The sequence below is a fragment of the Lytechinus pictus genome, chromosome 2, assembly GCF_037042905.1.
Source record: "Lytechinus pictus isolate F3 Inbred chromosome 2, Lp3.0, whole genome shotgun sequence".
Lineage (NCBI taxonomy): Eukaryota > Metazoa > Echinodermata > Echinoidea > Temnopleuroida > Toxopneustidae > Lytechinus > Lytechinus pictus.
Genome location: NC_087246.1, coordinates 29,220,843 through 29,241,235, shown reverse-complemented (window position 1 = coordinate 29,241,235; position 20,393 = coordinate 29,220,843). Strand labels below are relative to the sequence as shown.

At 37.0% G+C, this 20,393-nt stretch overlaps 1 protein-coding gene across 2 annotated transcripts; it reads left to right on the top strand.

Moving 5' to 3' along the window:
* Positions 1-1,246: 1,246 nt before the first annotated feature.
* On the top strand, positions 1,247-19,829 carry LOC129254447 (density-regulated protein-like). 2 transcript variants are annotated; one of them, XM_064115093.1, is made up of 7 exons: positions 1,641-1,783; positions 3,019-3,289; positions 12,904-13,006; positions 14,163-14,321; positions 15,827-15,943; positions 17,798-17,934; positions 18,292-19,829. In XM_064115093.1, the coding sequence occupies exons 3-7, from the start codon at positions 12,937-12,939 to the stop codon at positions 18,325-18,327; spliced, it is 519 nt and encodes a 172-aa protein (XP_063971163.1). In that variant the 5' UTR covers positions 1,641-1,783; positions 3,019-3,289; positions 12,904-12,936; the 3' UTR covers positions 18,328-19,829. The 2 variants fall into 2 exon arrangements, with proteins under 2 accessions (XP_054748888.1, XP_063971163.1); XM_054892913.2 differs by lacking the exon at positions 3,019-3,289 and having other exon boundaries at positions 1,247-1,752.
* The last annotated feature ends 564 nt before the right edge of the window (positions 19,830-20,393 follow it).

Genomic DNA, 20,393 nt, shown 5'->3' with positions numbered 1-20,393 from the left:
GGACAAATCCTTGGGAATTCTTGAGAAAATACATCAAAAGAACTGGTGAGTACCGATTAAACATTATCAAAGTAGGCCTAGTAAATAGGTTATACATAACTTATATATTTTAAATTGATATTGATGCTTAGTTCCAAGCTAGGGCGGCCCAAATGTGCGTGAGTGGAGTCCCAGTTTATTAACACGGGTAAGTATTGGGGTGTCGCCTAGAGTGGTCAAATCTACGGTCAAACACAGTCCGGTGTACGAGGTTCGTATATATATGGCAGTGTATCCTATTGCCGGACACCTTTATTTCAGTGCTTTAAAAATGACAACTAGAGGAAATACAATCAAGAAAAATTCACACTTGCTATTCCAAATATTATGAAAATTATGAATATGATAAAATTATTTTATATTTACCAACCATTTTCTTTGCATCGCACTTGCCGCATACCCCTCCACGAAAAACAATTATTTTCGTGCGCGACAAATTACATCATGATTCCGGACGCGCGCCGGACGGGTAAAGATATCCTTGATTATAATGATGTAAGAACAATTTTTTGTGATTTTTTTCTTCTTATATCATATCATGAGTAAATTCTAAGTATTATTTGCTTTTTTATATCGAATCTGAGCAGATGTTGGTAATAAATTCGTGTTTGATAACTTACAGTATTTTATTTTGTCTTGTTAGCTGCATTTGATGTTCCATGGCACTTTCCAATAATAATATGCTCGCGTTCGTAACGTGACGCTCATCAAGTTCTATCGATGCGCTCCCGATCGACGGCTCTACTCACGGTAAACCTCGCGCACGGGTACCTTGAGAACTAGCCGTCGACGATCACCCACAATACACCACACCTCATCATTCGATCGAAGGAGTGGACGAGATTGAAATTCGGCAAATCAGGCCCATATTTCCGTTAGAAAATATATCAATTGTTAAAACAAAACTATGTTATATGATATTTTAAGCATTTTCTGTCATTTTTAGAGATAATTAGGCCTAGGCTAGGGCTAGGCTAGGTAAAAGTTGGATTTTTCGCCTTGTTTTTGCAATCTTGTTCTATGTATTGCTCTGTGAAATTGAATTGCGGAAGTCTTACGGTACGAATTTGTTTTAGAACGCAGTAATATGCGCGTCTGGAATCATAATAGTGTCCGGTAATACAATACGTGACTATATATACGAACCTCGACCTCGTAATCGTATTACTTAGTGTGAGTGGCCTAGGCTACTTACATGAAAGTCTACATGTGGGACTTGTACCGGGCCTAATGGCACGCAACTCTTTTTTTGCAAGGCCAAGTGAATAATAGGCCGGGGGCTCTCATTTAGTCAATTCGAAAGAGCTAGGCTACATTTTTCTGGTAGATACCGGTAATTTATACGCAAAATTTACCTGAAATTTTTCTGCATCACTCCTGAATCTCTTCAAATCGAATTTTGCACCAGCTCCGAGTTGGCGAAAGACATCCATGCCGCACGCAGAGACTGTCGGCGACTGTACAAAGTGAACCTGACGGGCCGGCTAACTGTTGAAGTTGCGCTTGGGTACAGTGCCATGCATGCTGCGTTGTCGACGGGACGGTCCGGTTAGCGCTAGCTCGGCCGGCATGCCGGTCCGCTCAGCGCGCTCTCCCTCGCTAGATCTGAGACTGTGATCTTCATCCTGGCACGCATACCGTACTGAGACTGACTCACTGAGTCAGAGAATCTACCCCATAAAATTGAAGTAGATAAATAGAAAGCCGGATACTGTAAGTTGGCCTAACTTAGATTAAGAGTACGGTAAGTGTACCAAATTTCTCATTAAAAAATGAAAGAAAGCCTTGGGCAGCCGGCAGTCATTTTCAGATTGAAAAAAAAAAGGTAACAAAGTTAAATGTCTGCGCACTCATTCACTTTGCACACGATTCGGGGATTTTGATGAGAAACTCAGAAAGGCTGCATTTTGAGGCCGTCACATGAAATGCCCTAAATTCATTATTTTTCCACCATTTTGAGTCGGATTTTTTATGAATACCTGTCTATGTATTGCATGTGTAAAGCTCATGCTCGTTGCGTATCTTCTTAAGTTTTACTAGAATCGCGCAGATATGCGTGTGCGCAGACAAGGTGGACTGCGCAGACTTGGGGGAACTTGCCATAATTAAATTAGGACGAAGTGTATTATTTAGGATTAGGGAATATTGGATGGCCTTGTCTTGAGTGGGATGCGAAGAAATATATTTGTACCCTACGAGCTAAACTAAAGAACAATATTGGATGAGGTGGAATGAATCCAATATTGTTCTTCAGCGAGTAACAATATTTCCATGCATCCCACGAAAATTGGTCATCCAATCATGCCAATAGGCAATACCGGTATGTTTATTTATTATTTAGATAGATCTAAGTTACAGTGTACGTTACCCCCACAAAGCTAAACATAAGGCCATATCGTGTTATAAGTCACTGGAAACACAAATTATCCCGTACACAAATCTTCGAACTATTGAATGGCTTACTTGCTTCGACGAGTTTCAATGGATTTCGACCGCACTTTATTGTTCTCGATGCGAAATGAACTACGCACAAATCTCGCACTCATGACAGTGACTCCGGGACATAGTTTTCGAGTGGGACAAAAAATGCTTTGACAAGCCATAAATATGTTTCCAGTCGCTTCTCAAAATTTTATTTAAAAAACCACAAACAGAGTGAGAGCTACCATTTCACAGTGGGCTAGATCTATTTGTTGTTCTTAAAATCTGTCACCAGCTATGGGATTTCAAGGCTTAAATGTACAGCTGGTGACACCTTTCACGGATAATAAATAGAATCTAAGAATATTGATTCATTTAGAAATATTTATTTATTTAAGAAATTCAAGACATTTATTTATTTATTCAAGTCTAAAATTAAGATTTAAACTTCTGAATACAGAACTTTTTTTTTAAAGATAAAGGTGGTTCAGCTGACTAAATAAATCGATCTGGTTGGTGTCAAGCAATACAAGGTGAATATGTGTTTGTCGTTTATAGCCCTTACAAGTGAAATAAGCGGCACAAACTTGTCAGGGACATTCCTGATTTCATCACACAAGCGGGATAACAAGGTGGTTCTCCAAGCAACGTACATACACACGCGTGCGTACGTGAGCATGCGCACATTAAAACCAATCACAAAGAATCAAGTTGAGTCAAGCCACGCCCTACCTATCCTGCAGGCACGTGAATCATTGACGATTAGGTACCGCCCAGCCAACGTAAAGCCAAAGGCATTCTCACTGCACTACATTCACTATCATGTCAGGTAAACATAGGAACCCCGCCCCCTGAGTTTCTTTTTCCCCTCCTTCTCACATTGATTTTCTAACGCGTGTCGCAATGCATGTGTAACCAGAATGCAAATTTCAAGCAAAGAAGACATTTCTTTGATGTCAGTGACGCTTCATGAAATAAATCTGATGATGAGATATTGATCCTTTTCAGTAGTTTGTTCGGCCAAGCATGACTTTAAGGGGAATCCAGCCTTGGCCATAAAATGTTGTGTTGGGAAGGAGAAAAATAAATTAAACAGAATGGTGAAAGTTTGAAAGAAATCGGACAAGCAATAAGAAAGTTGTAGCTGCTTTAAAATTGAGATCACTAATAGTATGTAGATTTCAAATTGGCAACAGGGTAAGTAAATTATGACAAGGGGCAAGGACAACTTTCCCATAGGCCATGTACTTTATTATCAGGGATTTGTGGTTTTCTCCTAAGTACCCATTCCCCTGGGGCAGTAATCTAAATATAACCCAGGTAGTATATTGTTTTATGTCCTCATGAAAGAAAAATATAATTTGAAATCAAACTTTTGGGAAAAATGACATTTTAGCCATAATATGTATTGGAGTACATAGAAGAGTAGTCCTTGCCTTACATCACTATGACATCCCATATGCGGCCAATTTGAAGTCTCCATAGGTATAGTGATTACCAATATTTACAACTTTTAAAAATTTATAACTTTCTTGTTGTTTGTCCAATATTGTTCAAACTTTCACCTATCAACTTGTCTGATTTTTCTCTTTCTTATAAAAACAAGTTTTTATTTGGGTTGGATTCCCCTTTAATTTTCACAAAATAGTTGCAGGTTATTTATTCAGTAAATCTAGGAAATCAGAAATTCACTTACCCGAAATTCAAAATAAAGAAGCATCGTCAGGGGCCTTGAACATGTTGATGAAATAAATTCCAAAGTTCTGTCCCGTCTGGGGAATATTATCATATGAAATCCTGATAAAGAGAAAGAGTCATAGAATATAAACTATCGTTAATACGTAAGTCCAATAAACAATATCAGAATCTGGGATCGAAGATTTCATAAGCAATATTTATGAGACATCCAAACATTTCCAAATTACTTTCTTTAGATGACTAAATAAATCAAATTATTGGCTATTTGTATACTGAGTCGTCGGTTATTTTACAAGTTGCTACGCATTGTGATTTTTTTTATTGAAAAATTTGAAATTCACTTACCAAAGTTGCCTCGCCTGGGGCCTTGGTGAAAAATAAGTCAATCTTATCCCGTCTATACGGTGAATAAATCCAAAAAGATCCAAAAGCTCCTTTTCTTATCGAAATCCTGATAAAAGTTTTAAGAAATGCATTTATATCAATTAAGACTGAATAAATCGAATTATCGTATTAATTTGTTTGTATATTGAGTCGTCAATATTTTACAAGTTGCTATACACATTGTGATGTTTGTTTCCTATATAATTATTCAAAAAAATTGAAATTCACTTACCAAAGTTGCCTCGCCTGGGGCCTTGGTGAAAAATAAGTCAATCTTATCCCGTCTATACGGTGAATAAATAAAAAAAAAAGCCAAAATTTCCTTCTCTTGTCGAAATCCTGATAAAAAATTTAAAAATGCATTTATATAAATTAGGGCTAAGTGTGGTAAACATGTACTGATTAACTTTCTCTACATTATTCAGCAAACTGAAAGCAATATTTATTCTGTAATAATGGGAGGGCATCCATGCAAATCAAAATTTAATAAAATACCTTTTTTAGAAAAAGAATTAAGTTAATTGCATAATTTTATTCAAGACTGATGTGCAAACAAATCAAAATGTATGATTTATCATCATAAATTTAATTTTCAACTTCTATGACTAAACAAAGTAATATGACATTAAATATTGAGAAATTTACTTACCTAAATAAGAAGATGACAATCCTTGCCGTAGTGAAATGAATTAAAAAGTAGTCTGGATCAGTCTTATCCCATGCAAAGTTCAGTTTTAACGTTCCTTTTCATTCCTGTTAAAAATCAGAATAAAGCATAGTTTGAATGTGCAGAATTTGCAAGTCCAATATCCAAAGAGAGAGAATAAAAACAAAATTATTGGAAATCACTGTCCGAGTCCGACCATTCAAGATGAACAAAGTTTGACATCTTGTATGGATTTTCAGATTTCATGTTCTTCTTCACTTCTTTGCCATTCTTCCCCACAGGAACAAAACCTTCAGGGTGGCGTAAAGTTGTAGTCGTCTTGGCTTTCTTCCTAACCATCTTATTTGGACCGCAGTGGGATGGGGATGAGTGGGATGATGATGATGGCGATGGGAGGCGCTTGGTGTTGGCGGAAATGGGCGACGGTGACGGTGATCGTTGACGTACCGTCGATGGTCCAGCGTTGTCGATGTTGGTTGGTGATGGTGCTGGGATTACGGCTCCTCCCGCACGAGTCTGTCTGATGGGCCTGCATGCCATGTGTCAAACAATGGCACCTTGATTTCCAGGTTTGGTTTTCGCCGCAGAGTATAGTGCTCACGAAGTAGATTGAGGAAACTCTGGATCATCGAATGATGGTTCGTCACAACTCTATTCCTCCAGATTACTTCACAAAGGTGCCCCTCAAATGTTGTGATCTTCGTTCCGTTCATCTTTTGGAAATGATCTTTGGCAATTTTCCACGATCCCTCAATGGTATCTTAGTGTGGACGATCTTTATCTCTCCCGTTGTTGTGTCACGATATCACTGGACGAAGTTCTCCGAATGCTCAACGGTAAAGTGGCGATATCCATGTTGGTTGAGATTGAAGTATGCACGCCAACCATCAGAATATATTGTAGATCCCTTCTCGATGTGGCATTCGATGAGGGGAAGCAGGGTTTCTTCATCCCTCTTCTCAACGGGATAGAGGATAATTCGGTTGGTTTTCCTCTCTACCATCCCAAAGATCCAGATCTTCAATCCTCTGGGATCGCCGCGATGATACTTCGTTCTCCGTCCAAAGAGACTTTCATCTATCTCCACCTCTCCTCAGAGCTTTTCGTTCTTCTCGTAATACAGGTCATTTACAAATTTCCTGCAGTGATCACGGAGAAAGTTGGCCCAATCAACAGACGATTTCTTGTAGTCCATTCCGGACTCTACTGCACACCTGTGAAGTGGGGACCCGAGTATCCATTCCCTGAGAAAGATGAGAATCTCCCTTACATCAAAATGCACCCCTTCAAAGAACGAATACTTGTGTACAGAAAAGTTTCGCTCGTGTGGCCATGTCACACTTCCCCTGCACCGCCAAATCTTTCCGCCCTTCCTCTTTGCACAGTTCACAAGTTTGCAAGGCCTCGTACAAACATCGCAGTATATTTGATTTGCAATTAATCTTTTCTCTTGGAGCCACTTCTACAAAAATGTGTCGGTCTGAGAAAGCAACAAATGAAAAGAAAAAGGGTTCCGAAAATGCTGGATATCCAAGAGTGATGGATCTCTCTCCCGCTTAGACCACGCCATCGTAAACCAACTTGCTTGCTCGCCGTTTCAGTGATGAGTGAAATCAGTTGGATGATTAATGGATAGAATTGATTAACGCATGGCCCCGCGATCTGTTCACATTTTAAAACACGCCTACCTCAGTGCAATCAGTTACATAATGAATATTCATGACCTTCTAATATTAGTTTAATATATAATCATAAAAGAAAAAATCTTACCTTTTAATAATACTTGGGTTCACCATTCAGATATTCATACCGTCGAGTTGTCATATTCCAGGCATAAATCCTATAAGATCTGCCCCCTTCATATAGTAAAAAAAGGGCTTCAAAATTAGAGACACCTGAACGATCGCGACATATCCATACAAGTTGACCCATTCCATGAATACGACAGGATTCAATCCATTAATATAAACAAAGGCTGCTACTAAACACCTTTCCCAGTGCTTCAAATTCTTTGTCCAGAAATATCGTCTTATCCTACGCGGCCACTTAGAAGCATCACAAATAATATCTTGAATGTCTGACCAAAGAACAAATATTTCTTGATTTCTTGATGCCATCGTTCAGGTGTATCAAAAATTCGAGCAAAATTTATAAATGAATCAAAAGCAATGGTTCATGAATAATCAATGTTTTTATTTTGTCACGCGATTGGCGAACGTCACGCCACTAGAAAGTGAACGTGTGCAATGTTGACAAATCACAACTTACCAACATGTGCAGAGTACACAAAATATTAGCCTATAACGCGCTGGCTATTGAGCACGCGCAACTTTAGACCAATCACATAGCTAGGGATAGTGATTTTCCGCGATCGCGGAAAACGGACGGAATTCACGGAAAGGGCCTTTTGAAACGGAAAGTGGCATTTCAAACGGAAAATCACGGAAAACGTATTTTCCCTCAAAATACACAGAAATAGCAACAGAAATTACTCCAAAATCACAACAAAATGAGAATATTAAATTGCCCAAAAAACCCAGAAAACACGATCTCACTTCGCTACTATCATGACAATTCACACATCGTGACTGCACTTGACATCAGCACACTCGATTGTACCCCGCACCGTACCCGTACCCGGCCGGCCGGGTTGGGCTTCACATGCACACATATCGTTCAACTCCTTACACGGTCGTGTGTTGCTGCCCTCTACGTTTGAAGATGTAACAGCACGATATCGTGGTCTTAAAATCCAAGATGGCGGATTGGCAATAGCCGTTGACTGATGATAACGATGTCCAAAAACCCCCAAAATTATCGATGAAATATCATTTCACCGTGAAATAATGCTAATAATATGAAAGGTGAGGATGTATGCATGCAAAATGGGTGTGTAGAAATATTTTATGCACCCGCATAGATCCGATTAGAACGGATTTTATTGTGTTGTTGGTACAGTAGCAGATACAAATTTTGACCAGTGCGAGTGTGCGTGTTGTGATTTTGCTATTAAATGTGTAAACGGAATTGTCATTTTTCCGTGTGTACAAAGTCTATGGGGAAACGGAATTTCCGTTTTCTGACATGCTGAAACGGAATTTGAGATTTTCTGAAACGGAAAAGGCAATTTTTTTAAACGGAAAATCACTGTCCCTACATAGCGTACTTCAATAGATACAGTCCAGTCAGAAGTCCATGAATGAAGTAAACGCTCACATGCGTAAACTTAACCGAAACAGCTGGTCGACATAGCAATCCTCCCAGGCAATGTAAATTCAAGCGAAATATCGATCGAGTGAGCTATGACCTGACATTGATTCACTGAATTGCTTACTTGTCCCCCCCTTTAGGCAGTAATATTTGAAAACAGTCACGAATTATGATATATTGATTTTATTTAGTGGTTTGTTTTTCTCCCCTGACCTTTTGAGTGAGTAGGACATACGAAATCAATAACGAATATAAGCGTCATGAATGTAAAACATATTTATTAATTTTGTTTTTCTACACTGTTCGTGGTATTGTCACTAGTTTTAACAAATCTTTAGTAATTAACCTTTTATTCCATCAACCCCTCTTTTCCCTTCTCTTCAAGACCACTCTGCCACTTTTAGACAGATAGCTATTCAATATAAATGAATCAATATTCTTATCTATTTATTGGTCGTGAAATTTGTCACCACTTTTTTCACTAAATTAACAGTAATTAACCTTTTATTCCATCAACCCCTCTTTTCCCTCCTCTTCAAGACCACTCTGCCACTTTTAGACAGTTAACTATTCAATATAAATGAATCAATATTCTTAGAATCTATTTATTGGTCGTGAAATTTGTCACCACTTTTTTCACTAAATTAACAGTAATTAAACTTTTATTCCATCAACCCCTCTTTCCCTCCTCTTCAAGACCACTCTGTCACTTTTAGTCAGTTGCACATTGAAAACCAATGTACATATATGTCTGCATACCTATTCACTTCAATCATAGACCCTACATGATTCAGGGATCATTTTGACGAGAAAAGCTGTAGTTTGACGCTTTTACTGTTTTACATGAAATGACCGAGATTGAAATCCAATGTTATGGATCTAGTTCACCATTTTGACTCTGAGTTTTTAGTGAATATCTGCCTATAGATGTATTGCAGGTGTAAAGTTATTGGTCGTCACATATCTTCTTTTAATTCGAATCCCACAGATACTGTATGCATACATGTGCAGACTTAGGTCACCATACCATATGTACATACTATCAGAATTCCTTTTTAAATATTTTATATCATCTGATGCACAAGGCAGAGTAAACCTGGCATTATCATGAAATTGGGAATCACTGTTCGTTAGGGTGACCAGTGAAGTCAAAAGTTGGGACACTTTGAATTCAAATCTACTTACGGTAATAGGCCTACTTGATACTTGATGAAATAATCACTTTGACAGCTCATACGGGAACATATATATGTGCATTATATCATTTAGAATTTGAGCTCCTTGGCTGGGCTGCGCGCTCTATATTCAAGTGATTCAAAAGACTAAATTGCCTAAAAATAAGTTAACAATATGATGGCGTATAGGACTTAAAAATTGGAGGTGGTCAGATATAGCGGATGGAACAAGAGATCTAAAAAGATGCTTGCGAGCGAAGCAAGCAAGCACAAATTTGGAACTGTTTATACAGAAATCTCATTTTTTAATAGATTTTATCTTAATTAGAAAACAGTATTTTATAGTATTTCCTTTTCTCTTCTCTTTTCTTGCCTCCCATTTGCCAGTGAAACTATCACATTATTTATTATCACTTTTACAGTCTTCTTTGTATTTCATACAATATTATTATATCCATATTTTTTTAATTACAGAAATTTAGTGTCAATTTGATCATTCCGTGCATATATGTTTCATTTAAAATAGCTCAAGAATTTTTAATGCATTTTATTTATTTGCATGTTTGAAAACAATACATTGGGTAAAATGCAAAAGAGAACAGATGCAATTGATAGGCCTATACCAGTACCAAATATTCTGAAAAGTCTACCAGATCATGGGGCCGTAGGTCAATGATATACAGTATTAGCTGTTTATACTCTGGAAAGGAATATGGAAAGATGAAGTAATAACTCAACTCGATAACTCTATGTACTGTAAATACTGCAATCTCATTTTTGGATGGATTTTGACATCATATTCAGAAAATAGTATTCCTTTTCTCCTTTTTGTCTCACCTGCATAGCAGAGTGAGACTAAGGGCGCTGCTTTTCCGACAGCGACTGCGGCGTCAACACCAATTCTTAACCGAAGGTTCAGTTTTTGAAATGACAGCATAACTGAAAAAGTATATAGACCTAGTTCATGTAACATGGCCATAAGGTTAATCAAGTATTACTGGACATCCTTCCTGAGTTTCAGGTCACATGAACAAGGTCAAAGGTCATTTAGGGTCAATGAACTTAGACCATGTTGGGGGAATCAACATCAAAATCTTAACCTAAGGTTAAGTTTTTGAAATGTCATCATAACTTAAAAAATAAATGGACCTAGTTCATGAAACTTGGACATAAGGTTAATCAAGTATTACTGAACATCCTGCTTGAGTTTCAGGTCACATGATTAAGGTCAAAGGTCATTTAAGGTCAATGAACTTTGGCTAAGTTGGGGGTATTTGTTGAATTACCATCATATCTCTGTAAGTGTATTGGTCTAGTTCATAAAATGTGGACATCAGAGTAACCAAGTATCACTGAACATCTTGTGCGAGTTTCAGGTCACATGACCAAGGTCAAAGGGCAATGGACTTTGGCCATGTTGGAGGGTGTTTGTTGAATTACCACCATAACTTTGAAATTTTATTGGTCTAGTTCATAAAACTTGGACATAAAAGTAATCAAGTATCACTGAACATCCTGTGCGAATTTCAGGTCACAAGACCAAGTCAAATGTCAATGAAATTTGGCCATGTTGGGGTATCTGTTGAATTACCATCATAACTTTGAAATTTTATGGATCTGATTCATGAAACTTGTACATAAGAGTGATCAAGTATCACTGAACATCCTGTGGGAGTTTCAGGTCACATGATCAAGGTCAAAGGTCATGTAAGGTCAATGAACTTTGGCCAAGTTGGGGGTATTTGTTGAATTATCATCATACAGTAACTTTGAAAGTTTATTGGTCTAGTTCCTAAAACTTGAACATAAGAGTAATCAAATATCACTGAACATCCTGTGCAAATTTTAGGTCACATGACCAAGGTCAAAGGTCAATGAACTTTGGCCATGTGGGGGTATCTGTTGAATTACCATCATAACTTCGTCCGAGTTTCAGGTCACATGACCAAGGTCAAAGGTCATTTAAGGTCAATGAACTTTGGCCATGTTGGGGATATTTGTTGAATTACCATCATATCTCTGTAAGTGTATTGGTCTAGTTCATAAAATGTGGACATCAGAGTAACCAAGTATCACTGAACATCTTGTGCGAGTTTCAGGTCACATGACTAAGGTCAAAGGTCAATGGACTTTGGCCATGTTGGAGGGTATTTGTTGAATTACCATCATAACTCTGTTAGTAAATTGGTCTAGTTCATAAAACTTGGACATAAGAGTCACCAAGTATCACTGAACATCTCATGCGAATTTCAGGTCACATGACCAAAGTCAAAGGTCATTTAAGGTCATTGAACTTTGGTCCTTTTAGAGGTAATTATTAGATTGCTGTCATAACTTTCGAAGTTTACAGATATAGTGTATAAAATGTGGATTTAGGGGTAATCAAGTATCACTGACAAGTTTTAGGTCACATGATCAAGGTCAAATGTCAATGAACGTAGTATTGTATCATTATATGAATGGTGTTTTTTGTGAATAATTATTTTATAGTAGTCTTCAAAGTCAGCACTGCTGCTATATTGAATCGCGTGATGCAGGTGAGACCGCCAGAGGCATTCCACTTGTTTTTTTCTTGCCTCCTGTCTGCCAGTGAAACTCATGTTCTCTTTAATTACTCAGGAAAGGAATATGGAAAGATGAACAATGTAAAAGGAAATCTGTGAATAACTGTTTGATATAATCCATGACAAATTCCATGGGCTATGGTAAATCTTTACTTTGGATACATAATTTGGCTCTGTTTGGTTTTACAAAAGTAATGAAAAAAAAATCAAACCCCCTGTCTCTTCAGTGCAGCCCATTTCAATAAATCCACTTTAAGTGTTAATGGCAGTACAAAACTTTTTGCTGGTACATAAAAAACAAAATCTAAACAAAATGTTCAGAATGATATGTGTATTCCACAACTGGGAAGAAAGAGTTTGCCAGGACTGGCAGGTGCAATACACCGGGTGAACACCCTACTCTTTGACGAATAGTGTATTGGTTTTATCTTGCTTAGGTTCTGACTCTCCTACACACGGTACTAACATTTACATCCTTTCTGATGGACACAAATGTTTTCCAACTGCATTCACACCTACATTGTACACTGAATGCAGTGGTGATGCACGCTTACACAAAACGCTACAGCATCAGATTTTTGTCAGATGTGTTTCTACATGAGCGCCTTGAGCGGGACTTGAACTCTCACGTTGAGATCTACGATCTTATCCGATCCTATACAATCTTATCCGAGTATTACTGAGAGCAGCTTTATGAATTAGCCCTTTGGATAATATTTGACTATTATTTCTTACTTTCATATAGACCTACTCAGATTCCAGTACAAAACCAGTAGAAATGGCAGGAGCAGCAGAAGCAGGCACGCGGGACAGAGCTAACTATCCCCTGGAAGTTAGTTATTGTGGATGTAAGAATGCTACATATTTTGTATCATGTTTTTGTTCTTGTACTTTTCATGTTTATTAGATTCATATGTACAGTATGTACATGTATCACAAAATGACTCAATTGAATTTAGAAAGGGGAAAAGTGAAAACGAGAATAAAACTTCTGCTGTCATGTTACAAATTTGTGTAAATACCAAAATAATGTGAATTCAAGGTAAGGTGTGAAAATGCTAAAACATTTTTTTTTTAATATGAGAGGTGAAGTGAAATCGAGTAGTTGGAGTTGATTCTGGTAAGAACAACATACTCATTGAAACTAGACAGCTGACGAATGGTGTCTTGCATAATATCCATACAGCAATCTTAATTTAAGGACCATAAGATATTTCATAAAAATGTATAGGAGAAAAAAAAAACTGGAAGGGGCTTCTTGTCTAGAAACTATCCAGGGGCCCGTTGCATAAAAAATTTACCTGAGAAAACTCTGGTAAAAACTGAAAACTAAGGTTAGTCTGATTTCTGCCATTGACTTTAACACAGGGCAAAAACTCTGGTAAAAACAACCCGAGTTTTCTCAGGTAAAAAGTTTTATGCAACGGGCCCCAGAAGCCAAATGTATGATGCCCATAGGCACTGTAAGAGCATTCTACAGCCTAATTGTCAGGTAAAAGCAAACATAGTGCCCTGGGTCCTATATGGCTGGCAGAAAGTGCCCAAGCATCCATCGTATGAACACTCTGGCCCGTATTCTGAACTCTGGTTTAAAGTTGTGGTTTAACTATGGAGAGCCAATTGGGACACAAATCCCTAACAGTACACATCCAATTTTTTAAGACATATGACACCCAAACTGTTCATACTTGTCTTGGAATGATAACTTAAGTATTTTCCCTCATTATGAAAGCAAAGTGAAATAAAGTAGTAAACAAAAAATATACAACATAAACAGAATTTTGGAATTTTTGGCTCCCCATAATTTTAGCACAGAGTTAGACCGTGGTCTAAGTTAAACATGACTTAAGAATACAGGCTCTGACTTGGAGCCAGGTAAGCACCAGTCAACAATGTCCTAAATGCAGGTTTTACTTGCCATACAGGCCATGTGGTGTTCTCTCTGATTTCATGCTTCATGCTCACAACACAAACTTAACCAATCCATTTGCTTTTGTTTTTCAGTGTGTTCATTGCCTTTTGAATACTGCGAGTACATGTCAGACTACGAGAAATGCAAGAAATGGTGGGAGGATAATTTCCCCGACATCTTCGAGCAAGTAATGAAGGTTACCGATGGCGATGCAACGGAAACCGATGAAGCCAAGAAACGTCAAAAAAGGGGTATGTCTACCTTGCATTGTGAAACTTTTGGCTACTTAGGGAGCCTGTCAGATTGGTACATCAACTTTTTCAATGCCTTTACTCTTCCCTTATTGGTTTACATGCCACTTCAAGCAAGGAAGTTAAAGGGATGCTCCGAGCAGAAAATATTTATATCTGAATAAATAGAGTGAAATTCACAGAGCAAAATGCTGAAAATTTTATCAAAATCTGATAACAAAGTTAATTTATTTAAAGTTTAGCAATATTTTGTGTAAACAGTTCTATGCACTTAGTCATAAGTATTCATTAGGTGGGCTGATGATGTCATATCCCCATTTCCCTTTTCTTGTGTTATTACATGAAATCATAATTGTTTCATTTGTTCATTCATGTGGGAATGATATGTTTCCATGATAATTGACATAAGTTGCCGCAGTGAATGCACTTATTTAGATGTCAATCAATTTTTTAGTTCTTGTTAGAAAAAAAATTGAATAATCCTAATTTCATGTAATGAAACATAAAAGAACAAGTGGGGATATGACATCATCAGTTTGCTCATTGAATATTCATGAAGACATGCCTGGAACTGTTTCACCGGAATAATGCAAATCGTTAAAATGCCATGGCTTTGTTATCCCTTGTCCGATTTTGATGAAATTTTCAGTGTTTTGATGTCTGATTTTTATCTGTTCAAATCAGATTATTTTCAGCCTGGAGTATCCCTTTAATGAACTTGAATTTGTACATCCATAGTGAACCACACTGACCATTGACAGTCCTTTAAAGGAAGTGTGCCATGTTTATCACCATCACATCCTTATTATGTATGTGAATCATGACCAAGAGAGCAAGGAGTCTTTAATTGTGGGGTGCTGATGTTTTGTGCACATCTCTATTCTCCACTATGCGATCAGAAGATGAAGCACACCCAGTATGTTGTATGTCAAAGTTTGAAGGTGTGACGAGGATGACGTTGACATTATTCACGGTATGAGTGTGTGTTGGTTATTAAGACCCAGACTAGTTGCATGTATTGCAAAAGCAATGGCTAAACTGCTTGGATTTTTTATGTTGGCAGCTATCTGTGTTGAGTTGGTCAGTTTATGTTTGCATTCATATTTGGAGAGGATTTGGAGGAAGAGAAAAGGGGAGGAGAAAACAATAGTGGGAGGGGCTGGGGTGGATAGAGAATTTAGCAAGTCCTGGCTCATGTAGCACAAATGTTACCAATTTATCATGTAGCTGAATTTTACTATTGATTGTATTGTTTATTATGTGCAATAAATTGCTTCCGTCCTACACCAGACTATGTGCTTTGTTCTTTTTTTTTTGTCTCATGCCTGTATATCCCATTATCTCCTTTAAAAGCCACATTTTCAATGAAATTTAACAATACAATACATCAAATTTTACAGAAATCTGCTATTTCAAAAGAATACAGTTCACTATTTGATGTCTTCTGAATTTTCCACTTCATAATAAGCGTTTTCCTCTTTTTTTTTTCCTTTCTGGCATTTCAGGTGGACGAGGTGTGATCAAAGCAAAGAAGCAGGTTGAAAAATCTAAAATCACAGTTGGCAGAGTATCAAGAAATAAGAAGAAATTTGTCACCGTTGTCAGAGGCTTAGAGACGCATGGTATGTAATAGTCGTGGAGCGGTTTCAGACGTTTTCACCACTCAATATAGATAGTGCTAATTATCTCCTGTGGTGATCTGTAAACCATCACCACCTTGTGATAGATTTCACCAGGTGACATTATCATTAAGATGCTATCATTACTCACTATAGATAGCAAATAATCACCGTTGGTGCAGGTGATGGGCAAACTATCACTTACAAGGCAAGCTGGATGTTCTTGCTGTCTTTCCGAAGCTTCGGAAAGATAGCGAGTACATCCAGCTTGCAAGAGGTGATTTTTTGCTTTATATTCCGCATTGAGAACCACTATAAAAGAAGAAACCGGACATACATCTCTACAGTGCGTATCAAAAAAAAGTTTACACTTAGAAAAAGTCCTGTAAAATTATACATTTGTAATATCCTGAAGATTTTTCCAAATTTTAACATTGGTACAGATCCATTTAAGCAAATGACGATATAACTGTCGAAAAATATTTCCGCTTGAGTGAGCACCACTTACTTTTGAAAAGTTAGTGAAAAATTATTTGCGCAGAACTTTGAAATAGTTATGCGAATAAAAGTAGACCTTATTCATGAATAACACGTTGAATTTAGCTAGTAAAATTTATTTGAAGATATCTTTTACCTTTTTTAACTTGTTTCCTCGTCCAAAACACTTCGAAGAGTGCATTGCGCCTCACCCCACTCCCCCACACACCAAGGTCATTGTGACGATATTTGCTTTACACTGAGCTGTGAATTAAATAAAATGGCTTAGGCTGGATTTTCATTCTGTTAATCATTGTCAAGCTTGGAAAAGGTGTGGAGAAACAAGTATTAAATGAAAAATGAAATGTAAACCCACTTTAAATGATAAAAACTTAGTAAAAAAATGCTGGAGATGTCTGATATAAACTTTTGTTCAGATTCAGTTATGTCCTCAGATCCAGCTGACACAAAAAGGGTAAAGGTTGTGCTTACTAAGTGTTGAAATTTCAATTTGGGTGGCAAAATTGTTACAAAATGCTTGAATGTATCCGTTTTAAGGTTTATTGTGACCTCACAATGGAATTTTACTGTCACAACAACTTTCTTTTTAGCAAAATCTTACTGCTAGCTGGTATGCATACTGCGTGCGCCTTTCTAGATCTTGCGCGATCGTCACTATAGGTGATATAGAAAAATGGACCAAAAAATCGAGTGGCAATGACCTCTTCATTTTGCTCGTACTCAACCCAATGCGTAACGCATTATGACACTATGGGCTGAAAAGGATCATCAAAACAAAAGAGGTCCCTCTCTGCGAGTGATGATTGATGGGGGAAACTACCCTTGATCACGTGACAGACTTCTGACCAATCCTATAGCAAGATTCTTAGTATGTGGAATATAATGCTAATTATCTCCAGCAGTGATCTGTAAACTCTCACCACTTGTGACAGATTGCACCAGGTGATCAGGAACATTGTCATTCAAATGCTATCATCACTTGTGATTTGTTACACATTTTATGTCACAATGCAAATAAAAGCACACTCTATAACGTACAGTGAATTTTGTGAAATTGAAGTGAATTCTCTCATACGAAACCTTGATTTTATACCAAAATTCTTGTCTAGTTCTAGAGAAGTACACTATATTATTTTCTTCCTGTATATCACTGTTACTCTGTACCTTATTCTTTGTCTTTTAGTGAGATCTGGGGCCTGTAACACAAAGCTTAGCAATGATCTTAGAACCTCTTTCTATGATTGATTGCATTAAACTACAATGAACAGTCACTCGTGAAAATCAAGTGTACAATTAATCGCTAACCTTTGTATAACAGGATCCTGAACGTCTATTCTATTATTTATTTTTTTGTAATAGGTGTCTCATTAAAAGATGCTGCTAAACTCTTTGGGAGGCATTTCTCCTGCGGGTCATCCGTGTCTGGAGAGGAAATAGTTATACAGGGCGACTTCGTGGATGCCGTCATTGACCTTATAGCCGAAAAATATCCAGAGGTATATACAATGACCTTTCATATCTGTCTTTTCATTCTCTTTGCTGAGTTTCCATTGCATTCAATCAAGTTTTTGGTTGGGTAATTGTTGATCAATTTTGACAAGTAATATATCACTTTAAAGCATAGGATGTGCATTTTATTGCTAGTTAAATATCTCAAAATTGATTTGGGGCGATTTATTGTTGGTTTTGGGGTGATCGGTCACATATTTTCTGATTTAACAAGGAGTAGGAATGCTTTCAGTCCGTCAATTGTCCAGTGTTATAAAATTATTCTGGAGATAATGTTATTGCTGACATCAACAACATCTTGAATTGTCCTATTTCCCCCTCTCTCATTTTTTTTTTCATTTCAGATTGATGAAGATGACATTGAATATCAGAAGAGATGATAGCTTTGACACCACATCTAATGGAGAGGAAAGGAGGTAGTCGACTAAAAGAAAATGCTGATCTTTCATGGACTTTGTACAATATAAAATATTGTTCATATGGATGATAAAACACCAAGGAAGGAAAAAAAAATGCACAGATAATCTCATATGTGTGACTTAAATATAATATGATTTCTCTGCCAGGGATGACAATGTAACACTCCCAAATGACCCCCCCTCCGTAGGGTTATGTTGTATTGTTCGATGATGCTTGAGTATAGTTCAAATTTCTGTCCTTTTACCAATGAAAGCTAAAGACAAGCTTTAATGTCAATGTTCCACAGCTGCCATTCTTAGAGCCAGGCAGGATGTCTCCATCATGTTACCCTTCAACAGTTCTTCCTTTTGCTGCCTATTTCATTACTTTGTTTGCAAAATGTTTCAGAGGTGTTTTGTGTGCTGTGTCTGAACAGGCATTCATACCAGCATTGTCAATGATACATTCGCTGGTACATGTATGTAAAAACAAACTTGTTTTGATATAATGCAATGTAGTTTTGGGGAGATATATATAACATATTTTGAATCTCTCCATATTTCTATATAAAATACAGAAATAATTGATAAACCAAAGTGGGTTTGTAAATTGCTGTTAATTGCATAAGCAAAATTTGAAATGTGCAACATAATTGTACTTCATATGCCAACTGTCACTATTTAATAAGAATATTCTGATTTTTTCTTGAATTTTACGACCCCCTTAAATTGAAATGGTTTAGTTTTATTTCATATTTGAGTAAATCATTACATATCAAGTCAATTACACCTAAATTCAGGGGTTTTGGGTCATATTTACCATGGATATGCTTTATGTATTGAATGATTTGAGTACTAAGTTGTATGTCTTTCTTGGAATCAGTGTTAAATGTTGATCAGTAGATGTTTAGCAATGAGTATTATACAAATATTTAGAAAGTAATTTGTTGCGTCCCCTCTTTTACTGCATCATTTCTTTGTGTACTATAGATCTAGTCGTCTTTATTATTAGCTTTCTGATCGGGAAGGGGAACGCTTTAACGAAAAGAAAATTCAGGCAAGTCTGCCTCATTTGTATCTCTTGGCCACAAATTTGTTTCCAACTAAAGGTGATATTTGACTTCAAAGAGGTCAACAAAATATCTTGCTGATCTGGTCCAGAAAACTGCTTCTACTCAGAATATGACTCATGCAGACTTGACTGAAATTATGTAAGAACCATCCATGTTGCCACACATTACAAACACATACACACTGTCCCGTGACCCTTCCAATAGTTGTAAGGGTTTTTTTTAATGTCAATCTGTGAGATCACTCTTTGTGCTTGATTGACTCTAGATTAACTTTTCCTTCAACTTGGCCATATGAATTACCTATCCATTATGTCATGTTATGAAATTGTACCATGAGTTTGGATTTCAAATTCTACATTTATTTATTTTCCTTGTAAAGGAGAGCAAATAAAATAAACCAGAAGTCATGGATATTGTGGTGTACATGTTTCTTATTTTTGCATCAACATAAAATAAATAACAATACTCTAATTCATACAATACATGTAAAAAATATCATTTGTTTTATATCAAATTAGTACAAAAAGCCAATTCTTGGAACATGGAATTAGCATGCATTTCTTGAATCATTATAAGAAATATAAAATGGTTGCAGTATAGATCTTTAACCTTCCAGCGTAAATTACCATCTTCCATGAACAGATGAAGAAGTGTTTGGTACTCCTAAATAAAAAAAAAGCACTGAAAACAGACATACTGACGCTTTTCCATATAATTATCAGCTACAGTACATGTATTTCTAATCACTTGATGGACAACCAAGAGTGCACAAGGCAATAGACCAGTTCGTAGTTACTCATGGACAATTTTGGTCAAATGACCTTTCATTTCTTTCATTATGATAGGCAGATTTCAAAGCAAGATATTACGTAAGCATGCCTTACATAGCAGGATGAAGAAATTGAATGGACCAGGTGACTAGAATAGCACACCAATGAACACTTTATGAAGGTATTTGTTGCATTCCTACTTTGA

What these genes read in the sequence shown, in the direction of transcription:
- LOC129254447 (XM_054892913.2), top strand. Translation starts at nt 12,937, where the DNA reads ATGGCAGGAGCAGCAGAAGCAGGCACGCGGGACAGAGCTAACTATCCC. An exon ending in CAAGAAACGTCAAAAAAGGG is followed by an intron (nt 14,322 to 15,826) that starts GTATGTCTACCT and finishes CTGGCATTTCAG; the next exon opens with GTGGACGAGGTGTGATCAAA. An exon ending in TAGCCGAAAAATATCCAGAG is followed by an intron (nt 17,935 to 18,291) that starts GTATATACAATG and finishes TTTTCATTTCAG; the next exon opens with ATTGATGAAGATGACATTGA.